The 18,887-nt window shown below is 47.9% G+C and overlaps 6 protein-coding genes and 1 non-coding gene across 7 annotated transcripts; 4 read left to right on the top strand and 3 right to left on the bottom strand.

Moving 5' to 3' along the window:
• The first annotated feature begins 183 nt into the window (after nt 1-183).
• Nucleotides 184-813, top strand: AGABI2DRAFT_139403 (hypothetical protein). Its single transcript, XM_006456690.1, has 3 exons — nt 184-330; nt 382-482; nt 541-813. The coding sequence occupies exons 1-3, from the start codon at nt 310-312 to the stop codon at nt 740-742; spliced, it is 324 nt and encodes a 107-aa protein (XP_006456753.1). The 5' UTR covers nt 184-309; the 3' UTR covers nt 743-813.
• Nucleotides 814-2,286: 1,473 nt separating this feature from the next.
• Nucleotides 2,287-2,524, top strand: AGABI2DRAFT_139402 (hypothetical protein). The gene has a single exon (XM_006456689.1). It carries the CDS (start codon nt 2,335-2,337, stop codon nt 2,497-2,499), a length of 165 nt encoding a protein of 54 aa, XP_006456752.1. The 5' UTR covers nt 2,287-2,334; the 3' UTR covers nt 2,500-2,524.
• Nucleotides 2,525-3,080: 556 nt separating this feature from the next.
• Nucleotides 3,081-5,567, bottom strand: AGABI2DRAFT_122642 (hypothetical protein; the record flags this gene model as incomplete). Its single annotated transcript, XM_006456688.1, has 3 exons — nt 3,081-5,195; nt 5,252-5,365; nt 5,421-5,567. 3 exons carry the CDS (start codon nt 5,565-5,567, stop codon nt 3,081-3,083), a joined length of 2,376 nt encoding a protein of 791 aa, XP_006456751.1.
• Nucleotides 5,568-6,061: 494 nt separating this feature from the next.
• On the top strand, nt 6,062-8,629 carry AGABI2DRAFT_211843 (hypothetical protein; the record flags this gene model as incomplete). Its single annotated transcript, XM_006456687.1, has 4 exons — nt 6,062-6,219; nt 6,275-7,603; nt 7,653-8,215; nt 8,269-8,629. Exons 2-4 carry the CDS (start codon nt 6,308-6,310, stop codon nt 8,627-8,629), a joined length of 2,220 nt encoding a protein of 739 aa, XP_006456750.1. The 5' UTR covers nt 6,062-6,219; nt 6,275-6,307.
• Nucleotides 8,630-8,935: 306 nt separating this feature from the next.
• On the bottom strand, nt 8,936-9,030 carry AGABI2DRAFT_t150. Its single transcript has one exon. It is a non-coding gene; the product is annotated as a tRNA-Arg (tRNA).
• Nucleotides 9,031-9,120: 90 nt separating this feature from the next.
• Nucleotides 9,121-11,679, top strand: AGABI2DRAFT_188581 (hypothetical protein; the record flags this gene model as incomplete). Its single annotated transcript, XM_006456686.1, has 6 exons — nt 9,121-10,572; nt 10,635-10,817; nt 10,894-11,238; nt 11,299-11,503; nt 11,559-11,607; nt 11,643-11,679. Exons 1-6 carry the CDS (start codon nt 9,184-9,186, stop codon nt 11,677-11,679), a joined length of 2,208 nt encoding a protein of 735 aa, XP_006456749.1. The 5' UTR covers nt 9,121-9,183.
• A 97-nt stretch (nt 11,680-11,776) lies between these two features.
• Nucleotides 11,777-18,075, bottom strand: AGABI2DRAFT_188580 (hypothetical protein). The gene is made up of 13 exons (XM_006456685.1): nt 17,419-18,075; nt 17,163-17,363; nt 16,942-17,107; nt 16,724-16,870; nt 16,586-16,671; nt 16,467-16,536; nt 16,058-16,409; nt 15,830-16,010; nt 15,747-15,774; nt 15,449-15,696; nt 15,226-15,389; nt 12,788-15,174; nt 11,777-12,733 (listed from the first exon to the last, which is right to left on the bottom strand). Exons 1-13 carry the CDS (start codon nt 18,046-18,048, stop codon nt 11,922-11,924), a joined length of 5,472 nt encoding a protein of 1,823 aa, XP_006456748.1. The 5' UTR covers nt 18,049-18,075; the 3' UTR covers nt 11,777-11,921.
• Between the last annotated feature and the right edge of the window lie 812 nt (nt 18,076-18,887).

Raw genomic sequence — 18,887 nt, 5'->3', positions numbered from 1 at the left:
TAACATCCATCCCTTCATTTACCTAAGACCACACTCACGAAAGTGAGAAGACTGTTTCAGAAGAGCTCGCCACTCGCTTTCAAGATGGCCGAGCTTTCGCGATAAATGGTACCGCCCATAAGACGTGAGTTCTTTTAGCCATGTGCCCTTTAAATTAGATTGAATCGGCAATGCGACTTTAGATGGAAGGCCTTCATATATTACTGCTATACAAATGAGATCCACTTCAATGAGCTCAAATCTCGATGTAACCTGGCGATACTCGCCGTTCAACCAGATCCCAAGTCTATTAAATGTTCACCTAAATCGATGTATCGATTTGCGGACTACGTACGTGTTGTCTTTCGGCCTCATTCTTCTCCCTGATGTCATACGTCCCAGGCTAATCTTCCGGAGCTCATGTCGTTGACAAAAGAGGCCATAAGAATGAATCTCACGCAGCTCAATATCGTCGAAGAGCTATTTTCCCGCTTTACCTCCAAGTAAGTCTAAAACATTCCAAACGCGTATATTTCTGATTCCAATCGGCGCATACTCCAGATACCAGGAGATTATTGAATTAGAAACTCACTATCTCGTGGAAAATTACACACCTTACGTTGCCAGAGATTTTGAGCAAATGCTGGAAAGAGTTGCTGCAGGTGCAATGCCCCATTGTGGTCATGTTTTGAAAACGTCAGTGAGGAAGCTGCGCGCCGGGGGTAGTTCTTCAGCCACGTTGGCACCCGATGTCCGTCGCTAGAGCTTTCTAGCTATAGCCAAAGTGGCAATAATGATAAAAAGCAACACGGTTTCCTTCATTTTCGATTTTAGCGTCATGTTTTGGTTCGAGATTTGAATTCACGTCTAAGTTCGAAGATCTCACTGGCAGTAATGTCAATAGTACTGTAAGCCCTCCGCCTTGCAATTCTATTGTTAGTAACTTCCGAATCCAGTAGTACGCACCACATTATATGAGATATCGTTTGATACCTTCCTTTTCTCCCTCTCATTAATATATTTCGAGTTTGCTGTATCTTCTTCGTTCCTCCCTCAACGCGTACTACCTCCGTAGTGAGGCCGCTCGGTCCCCGGCGACCTTCCAAGTACGCTAAATTGAGTAACCTTTTGTAGTTGGCCTATGACGCGATGACCCTTCAAGTTGTCGACATCGAGTTTTTTTTTTCTCTGCACACATTTACAGTTCCATCCAACACCCACTTTAGACTGACACACAAGTAGATATGAGATAGGAAGACACAATGAGATAAATGCACATTGACTACGTTGATCAACTGCCAGTTTATGAATTTGTATGACGGATGTCATTTCTAGTAATAGAATTATACATTGGTCGCCTGCCCATTTGGAGTCCATCGCTAGAGGATTATATGATTCCCTGTACTATAATGTCTTTTGTTCTCGATTAGTGCGAATGATATTGTATAAATGACCGTCCCGTCGTCTGATTGTCGTCTAATTGGCTCCCTGAAAAAACAAACTCGCGTTGCGTGGATAATCAATATCAGCGCCTCGCCCTCTGTCTTCCGGTGCACGCGGTCGGATTTTTCCTATGGCGTTCGAGAGAGTCAAGCCGCGAAAAATGTTTCAGGCAGTATTCGCAAGCAAAATTAATTTCATCATTTGTGTTCATTTTTTTTGGGCAGCTCGTGGATTCCTCGCAGTGCCTTTTTCGGTCCGAGTCCCGCGTGAAGTTTTTTCCACAGTTTGGACAGGAATATTTTTTCTTGCCGTCGCCACCTTCCGAGAGGTCCTGGTAGGGGGTTACACGTTTGGCATGTCTTGGTGAAACAATACTTGGACGTATGGAGGCAGATCCAGTTTGTACCCGGAGATGGCTGGATTTGTTGGAATGCTTTGGAGGAGGAAGATGAAGCTCGGGCATTGGAGAAAGATGCCGAGAAGATATAGAGGAAGCAGGAGAAGACCTAGAAGACACATTATGCGAAGGCCAAGAGTCCACTGAGCGTATAGAGGAATCCGAAGATGATGGGCTTATACCCCGTGGCACGGCATAGCGGGCATTGTGTTTTATTTGCATCGTTGGTTGTATCGTTGAAGCGTAGGCATACTCCTGAGAAATGGGAGCTGTTTCGTATGATGGGTCGAGAATCAAAGTAGGGTTGATTGATTGAGGTTGCGAAGAGTAAACTGAAGCATAGTCTTTGAATATAGTTGTCGAGGTCGGGCCCACGTCGTGATGGTAAGAATGTAGCCAAGTATCGTGAGAACTGGGTCGAATGGTTAGGTAGTGTCGACGACCTCGATTATAATTACTAACTTGTGATTTTGTCGCGGATGTTTATGCTGTCTAGGGTGGCCTTGTGCCACTGAATGTGCGCCATTATCGTAGGCATTGTAGTCGACATAAGGAGAGAGATCTATGTGATTCATGATTTCGGCACGAGGATCGATGTAACCTTCGGTCGCGGGCGCCAGGCCGTTTGTTCAGAGAGGGATTTGGTGTCATGTAACCCAGCGAGCGGGCTATTTGTATGATACAGAGTCATTTCAGCGTCTGTTGTTCGTTGGAAGGAACCTAGCAAAGCCTTTTGTTCTGTTGGGCAATCAATAAGGCTTGTTGTCTTGTGTTGTCCTAAATCATGATTATTTTTAGCTATGCCGTCCCAAACATTTCGTTTTTCTTGTTTTTTTTCTATTATATTTTGCACACGCCGTTGCCAAGTGGATACAGATACTCGTTTCGGTTCTCTATTGAATGATGGATTCGCTGAGTAGATGTTTCGATCTTTTGATCGTTGCTCCAAAGCATTGCTAGTTTCTTTCCGGATGTTCGGCCTTGTCTTGGTAACCGAAATTCTTAAGGGGTCCGGATCACTTCAAATATTGCACCAAGGATGACCAGTAACTTTTCAGGCATAGTATGTATCACCCTTTTCTTCAAAGATGCACCAGTAAAACTCAGGTGCGCGACGGACGACATGTGAGATGTGAGTGTTTTGAGATGCTATGCAAGAATCTTTACAGAGCTCTGCCTACGGTCCATAAGCCAACATTACAGTAATGGAGCAGTATACAAAGCTTGAGGTAGATAAGAAGGTGTAAATGGGTCTACTAACTTAGCGCCTTCTTGCAGAAACAAAGGCTGTACTACTGGACCCACCAATCCCGGGAATAGCTACTCTGGGTTCTACTACGCTTGCAAGTGGTCTTTGTTGCATATGTTGTTGTGCAGCTTGTACCGTCGAAAATCGTGGTGGAGTTGATGACATTCTGCCGGAATCCACGGTTGAAGGTGCAGGAGGAATCGATGATAGATCTTCGTTTGACCGAAAGTACCGATCCATATCCTCGGCGTCAAATTCGGGGGGAACGAACTGATGCTGACGAAGATGTCGTGCTCTACCTCCAGGCTTCAATGCGGATGTCATTCCCATTAATAGACCAGCGTCACCGTTGCTAGATACTTTGCCGGGGCCTGTCGAATTTGTGTCAGCTAGAGTATCTGCCGTCATCGAAGTTGTCGGAGAGTCGGTAGGATTTTTCCCGCCAATGCGGAATAGGCGCTTTCGTTTTGCCTTGATAGGTTGTCGATCACCCACGGTAGTGCCGCCACCTTGTATTCCGAAACCGTTTCCTAGACCACCACCTGCAGAGCGAGGGGGCACGCTACGGACGGTGAAATGTGAGAGCGAGCGAGTATAAGGGGATAATGTGTGATTGGAGTGGCTTAATGTACTTAGATGATGGATAGAATTGCTGTTCAAAGAAGGCCGAAGAACGTGTTTGGAGTTTGAATCCGAAGCATGGGTAGAGAGAGACGATGATATAGAATTATGAACCGGTGAGGTACTAAATGCAGAATTAGGATGGAGTAAGGATGTCGCTGTTGTGGTTGATCTATAGGAAACTGAAGACGACACTGAAAGACGACGTTCTGACTTGGGTGGATGGACGTATATTGGATTTGTATCAGGGGTGTGTGTATGAGAAGGGAATGCAGGTACCGGTGGTCGGCGCCTACTGAGATTTGGGTACAATGGATAAGGATCATCGGTTTCGTCGCTCAGACCTGCGTCGGAGCTGCCAGGGGTTTGAGGTCGCAGAGGGTAATTAAAGGGGGGTCGCACAGTATTATGTAGTGACTGTATATCAGAGAAATAAACGGAGCCCGAAGGGTGATGACGGGTCAGAACGCTAGGCGATGAATCACCAGGTCGAACATTTGCCTGAGAGCGAGATTGTAGGGATGGTTGTGGGGAGTGGGGCGTTATCCCTTGAGGTGCCTGTATGCTCGATTGAGAATGGAGGATTCGTGGTCGTGTGATTGTGCCACCGCCCACAGCAGGTATCGTCTCGTACTCGGGAGTACGATTGCGTCCAGAATGACTGCTTGGAGGACTGATTCCCGGTACAGTATCTTCCCAATCTACGACATCGAAAGCAGTAGATACGCCATCATCATCAAAATCCTCGTCCTCGTCGGTGCTATCCTCTTCTGCGAGGTCGGCGAGACCCTTGTTCGGAGCGAATAGATTACTAAAAGCCTTGAAGCCGCTCTTGGTCGGAAGACCTTCTGGACGAAGACCATACGTTGGATCAAAGCTTTCATATTCACCATGGGAGCTGACGTCGGTAGACGAAGTTCGGGGTGATAGTGAATCTTTGTTCGCCGCTTTATTGATCTGACGATTCAAACTCGCGGTAGTAGTATCACCAAGGACAGAGCGTGATCGTCTGATGCTTGGCTGCCCCACTGAGTGTGCCCGGCCAGGATGAGGATGCGAATCAACCGCAGGATTAAGTGGTACATCGGGATTTGACATAGTCTCCCGACGTTGGTGTTTTGGTACATGGACAGGGGGAGGTCGTTTGTTAAGATATGGTGCTTCAACCTTAGCTTTAACCCATTGTTGACTGAGACGATGGATGATTCCGGGCAGGTCCTCACGAAACATCTGGCGCAATTGCCCCTCAATTTCTCGCTGAATATATTTTTGAATGACAGCGATCGAGTCGAACGTGCTATTGATATCGACGTTCTGCAGAGGGTCCGTTTTGAAGACAAGGGTGATTCCCTTTTGTTTCGAGACCACAAGCACGACGTAAGAACTGAGGCGAAAGTGGGAAAGACGCAGGAGCATGGGTACAACAAGTGGTTCTTTTGCAGCGAGCATGCCGTGTGACCCCGTCATAAGATGAATATCGGGAAGCTTGTGGTTGAGAGGGTTTGCCTGTGAGAAACAGAGCGTTATAGACTGCCTGGCGGGTAAGGACGGTAGACTCATACTTGGACCTTGGTTTTGAGCACGAGATGAGCATCCCCGGAGTATGTGAGGCGAAAAATACCCCGGAACTGGTCCACAGTAAGCTCTCCAATATCACGGATTTCAAGTTCTGGAGGCTGGTGTCTCGGATGAGTATCGGACTCACGACGAGACTGATAGTATAGGGCAGACCTGGGTTCCCATCTCGAGTTCGACCACTTCTATTTTGTCTGCGATGATTGGGGGTTTGTTCCCCTTGTTGAGGGCGGTATTGAGCATCTGGATTGCATCGTAGTGAAACTGGTCTGAAAAACGAGGCCAGTTGAAGGTAAAGGACATGTTCAGCAGAACATGCCGGGGGTAATGATGTAAGTAAAATTAAGCGCCCAATTGTTCCTCCTTTCCTCACCCCATGAACGGCGTCCGCAGGCTCCTGGGAGCGGCGACTGGTGCGTCGCCTCCCTTGCCGGACAAGGACTTGCCTCCCGCACACCCTACTGCACCCCTTGCTTTTACCAAGAACCACACGCCCAACTGGCCACCACATTCACCTAGCGCATCCCCGAAACAAACTAGTCTTAGTGAAGGTCTGCAGTCTACAGCAGCTATTTTTCTTGGAAAAAAGGATAAGAGTCGACCGTCCCTTCCAGAGGAGGAGGTAACAATTGGAAGTCCATACTCTACTACTCGACCGTTGAATGGTTCGACATCCCACACTCAGTCACCCTCTCGTTCATTGAACAGCCGTTCACCTTCTTCCAGTCGTTCGAACGCTCGTAATGGTACGACGTCGGGACCTTCGTCGCCGCTTATGCCTCAGCGAATTGTCACTCGCAAATCGGTCGGCAAGCAGGATGATGATGCTCGACGCTCGTCTGGATTCTCCAATACCCGAGATGAACTTCTCTTCAGTCTTCTGGCCAGCGAGGCCGTGGCAGATTGCAGAGACTTGCCTATTATATCCTCGGAAGAGGTTGAGGACCTTAAGAAGGTGCGTACAATTGGAGTTTTGTCAAGACAATTACTCAAATGCCTGTGCTCAATAGGAACAACAAGTTCTAAATGCCCGTCTTGTAGCTATGAAGAAGAAGCTCCATCTCGAAACCAAAATCCGCGACGCAGCTATTTCACTCTCTAAAGTAAATTCTTCCAACAAGAGACTTTCCAAACAGACCGATGAGCAGTTAGACGCAGCTCGGCGACGGGTTGACTTGGCACAAACGGAATACTGGAGTTTATCCGAGCGCGCGAATGAAGTACACCGGAAACTCCTAGAACACCGCGCTGGTGTGCTCTCACATTTTGTACGTAGCGTCGAGAAAAAAATGGGGCCCTCACCATCTTCTTACGACTCGGGTTATCATTCTAACCGAAGTACAATTATGAGCCCAGCTCGTACGTCAACTACCGATTCGTCCACTGGGTTTCCGAAACCCAAGTTCGACGGAGCCCATTTCTTTGCCGGACATGTTGATGCAATTGTCCCCAAGAAAATACTCTCTCCAGAGGCTGCAGCGTCGGAAATTTTAACATTAGAAACCAAACTCAAGGCTGCCACGGAAGCGCTATCAGCTGCGAAGAAACAACAAGTGGAGATGACAAGAGAATTGTCTATGGTGCGGTTAGAAAAGCAAGAAGTTGAGACGATGATGGGCCTCGAGTTACAAACCGCTGAAGAGACGATTTCGGCTTTAGAAAAGGAACTGCCGAGATTGGAAGGTCTGGACTCTGAGGTCCAGGAACTACTCAAGGAGAAGGAAAAATGGGGGGAGGAAAAGTTAGGATTGGAGGAACGAAGCGAAAGTTTACGGGCTCGAATAGTGGATCTCGAGACCAGAACCGGTGAGGCTGATGGTGCAGATCGACTGCTAGCCGAGGTCCGGGAAGAAAGCCGACGATTGCTTCAAGAGAAGGAGGAGGAAATAAAGGAGTTGCAAACTAGATGGCAGGCGGAGAGGGAAGCATGGGAAGGGGAGAAGCTTGAATGGCAAGAGAACACGGATGACGATCTGTGGCGCTTGCGAAAGGAGATGGAAAAGTCTCTGGACGAGAACGAACTCGTGTTGCAAAATGCGAACCAAGAGCTTGATGACGGGTTGAAAGCTCTACAGCAAATGATCCAAGAGCACGGAATCGTATTATTCTCAAGAGAAATGTCACTCAAAGGGCTATTGGAAGCCACGAGTTCGCACTTGCAGACTGTCCATTCAAAGCTTGAAGGGTATGGCCGTGCTGAAGCGGACTGGAGCATTGCGAAAAGGAAGTTGGAAGAGGATGTGAGAATGGGGCTAGATAAACGGGAAGTTTTAACCAAGGAATTGGAGGATGCACGACGGGCGCGCGATCTTGCAAAAAGGGAAACCAGAACGCTCCAGGTAAATAATGACATGTTTATGCTTTCTTACGACACTCATCATTTTCTAGCAGCAAGACTCAGCACGCTCATCACCCATCATGCCACCAAAGTCCCTCTTTGCTGACATCTCTGTTAGCCCGGACGCAGACGTTAATAAACTTATAGCCACTCTCTTACCCGTTTGGGCTATCCTTCCATCTCCCGAAGCTCGTGCAGCCAAATTTAGCTCTAGTCATTCACGAAAATATCGCACAGGATCGGAAACGGGGTCACCACTTTCCTCGACCGGCAACCTACCAGGGGTATCATCTTTGTCAGACCTTGATGTGCGAAGTCTTAAGAGCCTCTATAACGGTAGTTTGGATGGTGTAAATGGCTCGCCTCGTACACAAACGCCATCAACGTTCAGCATAGAGGCTTTTGTGCAGCGAGTTCAAGCACTCATCACAGATGATAAAGCTCTGATTGCGAGACTGGTAAGATTTGCGCAAGCGCATGATTTGTTAAAGAAGAATGCGGAGAGGGCGCAGAAGCTGGCGCAGGAGGGTAATGCAGCACTGGAGACGTATCAGAAACAGGTCAAGATACTAGAAGAAAGAAATATGGGAATGAACGCAAGAGTCGCTGCCATGTAAGTTGAGCCCGATCTATGCTGGCTATATCTTATCCTAACTCGAATTACAGGCAAGAAGAATTGCAGCTCTTGCATGAAACTATTGAGCGCCTGACAGCCGAGAAGCATCAAATAGAGTCTCTAGCGGCTGAACAAGCTGAGGCTTGCCGACAGCTCACGGATGCCAATAACGTACTTTCAGCGCGGACGCTCACGCTAGCGGAGGAGGCAGCGTCTGCACCTGGGATGGTTAGAAGACAACTCGAGGTGCAAACTGCAGAGCTCAAGAAGCAGTTGGAGAAAGCAGAGGCTGAGATCGAAGAGATGAAGTCCGCAGCGCAGACACAGAGGGCTGCATTGTTTGAGGAAATGAATACGATGAACGAGGAAAACACTAATTTACGGGCCCAGCTGAGGGCGGTAAAGAAGTAAAGGAAGTTTTGAAATCGGGATACCATGCATGGGCACTTACGATCATTCACTTTCGATTACTGCCTTTCTTTTTATTCGCCATTCTTACGGGTGATATGAATTTGTTAACGCGGAACCATTTAATTACGACACAGAATCCTTTCTTTGCATAATACAGCGCACCTACCCTATTGTATTCGTAATGACTATTACATTGCTATTCCGTATACCTACTGTTATCACCTATGGCTGTATTGGCGTGAACATGGGGAGACAACCTGCGTAGGCCAGGAGTTCTCGTAAATGCTCGCAAACAAAAATTGATTGAACCCCTGGCGGGATTCGAACCCGCAACCTCCAGATGCCAGCTAGCCAGTAAAGGCTGTAGAAGTCTGACGTCATAACCATTAGACAACAAGGGCTTGTGTTTTGGAGGTAGGTCTAGCCTGAAGAGGAAGGCGAGGGATTGGTTATAGACTTGACCGAAGCAGCTCCGGCATCTTTCTGGGCAACTTTTCGCCAACGCCTGTCTCAACCCGCGGGCACTCATCACCGAGCAATCTCGTCGGTGCAATATGACGTCCCCTCAGGACACGTCTATACTTTCCAGTTCTCCAATTTCCTTTCGAGCTAGCTCTCCGAATCGTCGCAGGAGCAGATCACCCGAAGACCTTAGTGACCTTGCGACTCGGACAAAGCACTCTCCGACCCGTAGTCGTCCTTACGACCCTACTGATCCTGAAGTACGTGAGCGCCAGCTGACCATGGATGTGGACATGGCTATGCACCTCCACAGAGCCCGCAGAGAAACTCTGCATGCATTGAGTCCAATCTCACCTTACGACCCCACGCACTCTCGCCCTCCTTTGACTCAGTCTTCTCCTGAGCGCAGCTTTCCGAATCTGTCTACCCTCGCATCTCACACGCAACAGGACACTGAAGGAATCTCGGATATGTTAGCCGAGGCAGATGCTGACCAGGATTATTTGCATATTCATAGCCCGCCTTCCTCTACGAGTCTCCAGCATCTCAGTCAGACACACGACCCTGCTCTTCTTGTTCCCCCGGAACAACCGAGTCTTGCAAATGCTCGTGAAGATCCCTCTGCCGCGAATTATGGTTTGCCTACATACCAGGCAAACGCCTCCCGTACCAACTTTGATTTCTCAACTATGGAGGAATTCGCGGCAGCGGAGAAGAAGAGGTTGGGTTTAAGCACACCAGCCGCAAGGTTTGCTTCCGGAACTACTCGAGGAAAGTCTTCGTCTTTCGACATCTCTTCCTCGACGCTGGGGCAAGAGAATCTGCCTGGAGGAGAGCCATCAGAGTCAAACTCACAACGCCCTCTTCGTCAGCGTAAGCTCAGCTCTAGCAGTCCACGTACTAGACAGAGAAAAGGCATTGGTGCGAAAATGGCTCTCTTCGAAAACACTTCCGGCGAACCACCTTCTTCGCTCTCCGCGAGGTTAGGGCTCATTCTCAGCGGTCAACCAGAATCATCATACGATGCTGGCGCATCAGGTACCTCGGGTCTCCCTCCCAGCGGGATCCTCAATACAGGTCATGACCGGACACTACGCTTCTCGTTTTATTCTAACGCCCTTTCTACCACTCTAAATGCCCGCAGCTTAAGCGAGCTTCCTCCCGCGGGTCAGACCTTTGAAGAACTATTCTCAGGAATCCATCCACCTAGCGATGCTGAAGCAGACTCCCCCAATGATCGACGACACAACTATGCCTTTTCGTCACAAGCTGCTGGCCGGACAAGTCCCGCTCCTGGAGCTTTTGGGGGGTTCCAACGACCCCCTGACTTCTCGGCAGCGACATCTTCTAATAATCGAAGATCGCTTGGTCCAGATGCGAAGATGGGGGAACCGGTTCATAGCGACAACGACACTGACAGCAACACGTGGTGGCTTGACGTCCAAAATCCGACCGACGAGGAAATGAAAATGCTCAGCAAGGCGAGTTTTCACATTTGACTATCTCTTCTGTCGTTTATATTTATCATTTTTTTTTGATCAAGGTGTTTTCCATCCACCCTCTAACGACGGAAGATATTCTAATGGAAGAGACGCGAGAGAAAATAGAACTCTTTCGGAACTATTATTTCGTCTGCTTCCGGAGCTTTGACCAGGATCCATATAGTCCTACACGCCTTGAACCCCTTAATATGTATATTATTGTTTTTAGGGAGGGTATTTTATCTGTGAGTGTCATGTTTTCTACTGATTCTCCTGCCATGCTAATTTCCGCGGCCTCTCGTTCGTTCTTGACCTGTCCAGTTTCACATTAGATCGACACCACATTCAGAAAACGTACGACGACGTATCAAACAGCTCAAAGACTACATCAGTGTCACTTCCGATTGGATTTCATATGCTCTGATTGACGATATCACCGATGCCTTTGGCCCTCTTATTCAGAGTATTGAGTATGAAGTCGATAGCATTGATGAACTGGTGTTGATTTTGAAAGAGGCGGAACAGAGTGACATGCTGAGGAGAATTGGCACGTGTCGGAAGAAGGTTATGGGGTTGTTGAGATTAATGGGTAATAAGGCTGATGTCGTCAAGGGTTTGGCGAAGAGGTGTAATGAGAATTGGAGGGTGGCACCGACATCGGATATTGTGAGTTACTTTGATTTTTTTTCCGAATTCTTTGATGGGAGTTAAACAGAGGGCATATAGGGACTTTATCTTTCTGACATTCAAGATCATTTGATCACCATGACACAAAACTTGAACCATTACGAAAAAATTCTATCACGCTCACATTCAAACTATCTCGCGCAAATATCTATTGAAATGACAGACGCTAATAATCAGATTAACGACGTGCTCTCGAAACTCACGGCTTTGGGTACAGTTCTGGTCCCTATGAACTTGGTCACCGGTATGCGTCTATTGTATCATATCGAAGTTCTTTGACGCTCATATGTTACTCTCAGGTCTCTGGGGTATGAATGTGCATGTACCAGGTGAAGATACGCGTGAGGGGTATACTTGGTTTGTTTCTATCATCGCATGTTTAGCTGCCTTCGCAATGATTGGAGGGTATTCCACATATAGATTCATGGTCAAACAGTAATAATTCATTCATTAGTTATTTTTCTCCTTACGTTCGCTTCTGAATCACCATCATTAACTGGATTGCCACAAGGGATGTAAATCCTAATAAACACACGCTAATAATAGAGAACATACGAAAACTACAAGGCAAAAAAGACCAAGAGATAAAAACCAAAAGGAAAAAAAAAACATGACTGGACAGCAATAAAAGACAAACAAAGACAAAACCCAAAAGAAGACAGCTATTGCGAGGGCATACCCAACATGAGAGTCTCGACGCCTGGCAGAGTAGGCGACCGACTGTCGTTTCCGTTCTGACGAATTGGGGGTATATTATACGGCACACGGGGTGACGAGGCGGGTACATCTGGGGTAGGGTCAGCCATCAATTTGCGGAGGGAGGGTGAAAGACTCTGATTAGGGTGTGGAGGGGGCGAAACAGGAGGGAGAGATCGGGGAGGTGGAGAAACTGGTGTTACAGATCCAGACGAGGGTATAGCTCTCCGTTTATGTGGAGGCGGGAGCGAAGAAGAGGAGACTCTAGAAGGATCTTCGAGTGGCGGTTGCAGGATGATGTCATCATGTTTCCGTTTCCTAGAAACTTGTAATTGCGGAGGGAGTGGTTGAGAAATGGGGCGAGGAGCGTCTGGATGGTGTCGACGGTTGGTGAATGGTGGCTGGGTAGGTGTAGAAACGGTCCCCCATCGGGACCAATTGCTGGATGACCAAGGCGGTGGAGGGGGCTGAATATGTGGGGATGGGGGAGCATACACGCTAGGAGGTGCACGCATTGAATGCGGATGAGCAGAGCCATTTCCATTGGATGGTGTTGTTACTCTGGAGTGTAAATGAGGCGACGAAGCATGATTGACTGGGCGAGAATGCGAGGTGGAGGAAAATTGGCTGTCGTTCGATGCAGCAGGTTCAAAATCAACCAGGTCAACGAATAAAGTTTGTTTCACTGGCTTCGCCATTCTGATAAGTAGCAGCTCTTGACTATGAGTGGTGATCGTCTCCTGAATATTGACATAAACATCGGGGTCAAGTGAGGAATCTAAGCAACAGATTGTCAACAATAGGTCAAAAAAAATCTAATGGCAGATCTTACCAGCTAACCGGACGCGTATGTCTGAGTACGCATAATTTTTATTCTTCCGCAGAGAACATAAGGGACACAGATACGATTGCGGACTCGATGACATGGGGTAAAAAACGCAGTTGGAATGGTAGCGGCGCTTGCAATGGCCACATGTGACAGCAGGGCTATTAAGCAGATATTGAGATTGACCTCGGCAGAAGCACCGGGTCGAATCACTCCAATCAGGATCCAAGTCTAGTAGGAAAGTAAATTTAGGACGCCGGATCCGTTTACTACCACCAGTGGTAGATATAGAGCCACCATTAGTGGAGAAAGAACCGCCATTTGTCAGAGGACGCCCAGCTAGAATGCGATGAAGTCCTGCAAGATCAAGACCGAAAGAGATGTCAGGATTTGGAGAAACAGCAAACTGAATCTTGTACAGCTTGCGCATGTAGTGGCGAACGGTGGGAATATATTCCGGTAGCTGGTGCGCAGGTTGAGATGTTAGGGCTAAGAAGTGGCCGATATGTCCTGAAAGCCGGTCAACACGACGGACAATGATGTTCAACTCGCTGTACTCTTTGGCGTAATTTCGAGTTATGTCAGGTGCTTTATCGAGAAGGGAGGGCAGGAAACAGAAATGGTAACTCCTTTCTTTTCGCATTTCACCATTCCAGTGGTGGTGATCACAAAATGGGCATGAGCCGCCGGTTTTAGCGCAGTCACCATGAAACCGGGCACCACAGTGGTCACATTGGACTGCATCGGAAGAGCCACCATGGGGAGGAGGGTTGACGGGTTTAGTGCAGATGCAGGTGACAAAGTCATCGTCGGGTGGCAGGTCATCTTCAAGTCCTGTGCACTCGACCACGTCATTGAGAACTTGTATGCCATGTGCTGTCCCATGACGATCACAGTACCAGGGAAGTTCCCGTATCCATCGGCGATGACTTTCGAGCTGGACCGTTACCTTGTCGAAGAAGGGAAGAGAAAACATGGTCAGATGCTCCTTCGCATACTCGCACCACTTTGTGATGGTGTCAATGAAATTCTCATCAAAAGCTCGGAACTCCTTCCTGATAACCTTTTCACACTTTCCCTCAAACTCAGCAGCGATGCGGGCAACCTCTTTGAGGGTAGTGATCTGCCCGATACTGAAACCGTTCTCCGCCCGACCGATGAAGCGCTCTACTTCATTCAAACGAGGTTTGATTGCACCAGGTTCTGGATTTGACCATGCAATAGCTTGCTTTTCGTAGTCTTTGGCCTTTGCGAGTTCCGCTTGAATTTTCTCGTGAGTTCTAACATCGATAGGAACCGTAGACTCGAGATCGGAAAACTGCTCCAGTTCTGCGATGGTCTTGACTGTTTTTCTACACAACTCTTGAGCCCTCTTCTCCCAGCGACCACCCTCTGCCTCCCGTTCTTCAAGTAAGTGAAGATATTTGTTGTCTGAGGGAAGCCCGCAGACTCGAGCACGAGTTAACAACTTCCGAACATCTTGGAGAGACAAGATGACGTCCTGATCATCCAATTTCTCGCTCAACTCTTTTAACAACACATCACTCTCCACAATTTTCTCAACTTCATTCAGCTCGTCGAGGTTCACATTTAAGGATGATCCGTCCAAAAGCAAGCGCCTGCATTCCGAAAGATAGGCGTCTTGATCCTCTTGATCCTCTGTGACTTTGTTCTCCAGAAGGTTGATTGCCTTTGCTTTGACCTTTTCCACCTGTTCAGCGAGATTCTGAAGGTGCCCAATCTCAGGACAGTCGAATCCGAGAAGCTCAACATCCTGCAAATGGGAGTACAATTCGTTTAAGCTGCGATCCAACCGGTCTGCCGGATCGTCGCTTATCGCCACGGAATCGTTACGTGTACGAGACTTTCGAGCTCTCTTCCGGCTTTGTTTGCGTATCAAAAACGAATTAGCGAAATCAACCCAATCATTTGCTCGTGTGACACATTTCCTGAGGTTCGGCATGGCTTGAAGCGGGTAATTGATACGATCGCCTTCTGCAAGTAAGGCCCGTAATTGACGTAGTTGAGGTCGAGCGCTCTCATTGAGTATGCGGTTCAGTTTCGTATTCCACTGACTAGGAATCCCGGCGCTCTGGATAAACTTGTCCAAAAGCTTCTTCAGATCGTCATCATCTATTCGTTTTCGCAGACTCAAATGATTGGGTTGGTGGACCTTGTCGCAGAGAAGGTCAACGTGGTCCACACAGACGACCTTCGTATCACACCGGCACATGACATGCGAGAGATAGCAGAATGCCTTGCAAACGGAGCACTGATACTGGTCCTCGGGGCGGCTCTCTTCTTCAGATAGAAACTCGGTGAGACCACGCGCGCGAGCTCTTGTCCGCTCTGACAACTCTCGTTCAATCATCTCTTTGATGCTATCGAGTAACCTACACCCTGGTCAATCATCAACATCGACCGTGACCTACAGTGATACTCACCACATTGCCGTCTTGATACCAGTAGAATGTTGAGCGATAGTTAATAAGAGCTCATCGTGTGAAAAGACGGGCAATTTTCGATGCTCGCGGTAACGTTCAACACAGGCGAGGCCAAAGGGAAGCCAATCTGGCAGAGCAAAATTTACCGCCTCATTGAAATTGAGCTAAGTGGAAGGTAGCAGCTGTTAGAGAGTGAGCTATCAAACGAAAACAGACGACGCACGCCATGATTGAATCCCGCGTGGTAAGCCTTAGGGAAAGTTATGACAAATTCACCTGCTCTCTGATTGCAAGCAAAGACCCGAACCCCAGCCTCTGTAAGTCGACGAGGATTCATGAGCGTTACCAGTTGGAAGAGCAAGTCGGGCTGTGCTTGGAATAGATCCGGGGCCTCACCCTTGATTGCCGCCTCAAACAATTCCGCATCATCACCCGGAATACCATACCAGGTTTTGGCTTCACCCCAATGCACTAAGTCACTGATGAGGGAAATCCCAACGAACCGGATTGAGGATACTCACTATAGTTGAGGCTGTACGTGTAATGATCCTGGGGCACAACAAATATTAGCACCAATAGGATTTTATTGAAGGCTCTGAATCACCTCATTATGCCAGCAGAAGGTTGAAAAGACCATCCCAACATAGGTCCAAGGTACAGTCATACCCGAAATTTCGGACCTAATGTAGCGGAGTAATGAGTCCGAAAGAACCGGGATGTTATTAAGGTTCCATGGGTGTTGGGAATAGGGATTAAGCGGGTGCGTTTCTAGAGTAGGCATCGCGCTACAAAACTTTTAGATAAGGTAGAAAATTGCAACGGGAGGACAGACCTTCCGTGGGTGGACGAATGAACATCCGCGCCGTATTCGATTTCGACGGTTTCTTCCTGAGACTGAACCAGTCGCCAGAATTCCTCCTCCACATCATACTCAGTGTACCGGACTCCAGTTATCTCATTGCACATGTGGGGTGGAAGACTCTTATGTTTATTCAGATTTGAGAAATGACTCCCAAACCACAGCCGCCTGAACTCCAGGTCGCGTGCGTGGAAACTTGACAGGCTATGCTCTTCACCTTCATCGAAGCCGTAATCCCCGCCACTCGACGACAGGCAGTTAAAGCAGAACCAATTATCGGCAGGTATCGTCGCGATAGGAGGATCTAGACAATCCATGTGGAAACCTAAATAAAACGCCCGACCATGAGGCAGGTTAAACCTATGATCCAGAAGAAACTTACCACAGTCACACTCATCACAAAGCAGCATTTTATCGCCACGATTCGCCTTGTGGCATATTTCGCAACTTTGCTGTAATCACATCAACGGAATGAAATATTCAGTTTAATCAATCGCTCACTTCGGATGTTCCCTTCAGGCTCTCCGGTTTGTCATAGAAGACAGGGGGTGGCACTACTGGCTGAGGAAGGGAAGCCAGCTTCTTGACTAGTAGAATTTTTAGCAATGGTTAAACATATAGGTTCCTAAAAGAACCTACACCCTCCTTGGTCCGTCGAGTTCATCCGTACACTGCGCCGTGGCCTCGTTGCTGATTTATGTGCGTCTTTGTTTTCTGATTCATCAGGCGGTTCGGATAATGGGCTTGATGTTGCAGTAAGGGGACTCGATGGCACGCTCGTATCTGCTATGCCATTAGATTGATCCAAATTGAAGACTACAATGTGCACTTGCCTTCGACCTTAACAGTAGTGTCACGTGCGACTGCTGGCGACATCGTTGGGGAAACTTTGGTTCTCTCGCAGAATTGTTCATAGGGAAGGATTACCCGAGCATAGGAATTTTTTATCTGCGTTGAGAGACCAGGAATGCCCCGATAACCTAGTATTCGGCCCAAGTCTGACCATTTTCGGTTAGCTGTAACCTATATCCATGCATGTGACTTAGTTTCGTTATCGTGGAATGACATATACACGCACAGCTTCGTAGCCACCCAATTTGTTGACTTCCTTACGTAGGAGCCACAGATCAAGCGGTTTGTGATTAATGGTGGGCACGGAAATACGGGGATTGCCCTGTTGTTGATGGTACTGATATAATTGTTCTAAAAAGTTCAGTTTTGCTCTTGACGACGCCTCAATTGAATTGAGTCTTTGGAGGCGGGTTTTGAAGCGAAAGTCCTGAAGCGGTAACCTGAGTATCCTAGATTCATTCTTTGATTATTCCGTCGCATACCTCCGTATTTGTCACAAAGGGCATCTTCCAATCCGACGGAGGCACGATCTTGCAAATGCCATATTCTTTGGCCTCCTCTGCAATCGACTTGATATATTCCATAGGGTCCTTGAATTGTTCCGTTGTAGGATAGTATTCAGGGCAGTCCTTGAGACCAAAGGGACGAGGCACCGTAGGTGCGCAACCCTCATGGTGCGGTTTCGCCGTTTTGATGGAAGATAAATCCAGCGTTGGGGGTACCGGAAGGGGGGTTCCGTTGCGATATTTGGCCGTGATATTTATTCCAACATCATCTTCATCTGGCATTGAAGATGAACCGCGAGTTTGATTATTTAAGGCGACCATTGCATCCGTCTTTGACTTCCGCGGCGTGCGCTTTTCGGTGTCAGGCAAATTAGTCGACTGGGGCGTTCTGGAAGTTGCTTCATCTTCTGAGTCATCTTTAATCGGGAGTGCTCCCTCAACACGAATATCGAGAGAGGACGCAAAGATTGTGGCGGTCTCGGTGGGATAATTGTTACCTAGATGGCCGGGACTAGTATGTGAGGAGCCATCGGAGGAAAAACGAGGCGACCTCCCCCTCCGAGAGGGAGTTCGCCGTGGCGAAGGGGCAGAGACACTGCCCGACATATCAGTAAATGCAGATACTGGTTTTTCTGAGCAGTTTAAAATCCAGTTCCAGGCGTTCTGAGGTAGAGAGTGTTAAGAGAGTAGGTGGCGGAGTTTAAACTAGACGAGTTATGTTACTCGAGCGCTTCCGCGTGGGTAATTGCCGTTTATATTGATCACAGGGATCCGCTGTTCCTTGACCGTCACTCCTCACAAAAAGCTCTGAAGGAGAGCTAAACTCAGACATTAAAAAAAGCAGGTCAATGGATCCTACCCGCATAAAGGCTCACTGTTTGAAGCTTACGAGCGACGATTTTTCTACAAACGGTGTTCGGTGCTGACTCTTACGACGCTGTAGATATTTTAGGAGACACAGGTCACACTTAATGTCGCGAACACCGCCATGTGGATGGCAACCCCGAAATTGGTATTCTACGTTTCCCATGGTGAATCGCGGGTATATCTCACCAGTTGTGGTCTAGATGGATAAATGAAATAATTATATTCCTAGGAAGTCCTCGACATCTATTACTAGCCTTAGTGAGGTCAATGCTTACGATTTGAGCGCTCCACGGCCAAACACCGAAACGTGCCGGAATCGGCCGCCTGGTGAGACTAAAAGGGGTTTCGGGTGCCCTTTCAGCGACCGAACTGCACCCCACATAATACACGAGGTGCACACGGTGAAATGATTGTCAATGCTTTTATGAGTCAAATGAGCTAAAACTAGACGACACCCATACTGCGTACTTCACACTGGACGCTGGACAATCGATCACCAGGAGTGATCCGTAAGTATGGATAGTTCCCATTCCTCCTGGAAAGACCCGTTTCCTGAAACGTAAATGCAACCCTGATCA

This window comes from Agaricus bisporus (genome assembly GCF_000300575.1).
Source record: "Agaricus bisporus var. bisporus H97 unplaced genomic scaffold AGABI2scaffold_14, whole genome shotgun sequence".
NCBI classification, from domain to species: domain Eukaryota; kingdom Fungi; phylum Basidiomycota; class Agaricomycetes; order Agaricales; family Agaricaceae; genus Agaricus; species Agaricus bisporus.
Note: the sequence above shows the minus strand (reverse complement) of the source record. Positions and strands in the feature narration are given on the sequence as shown.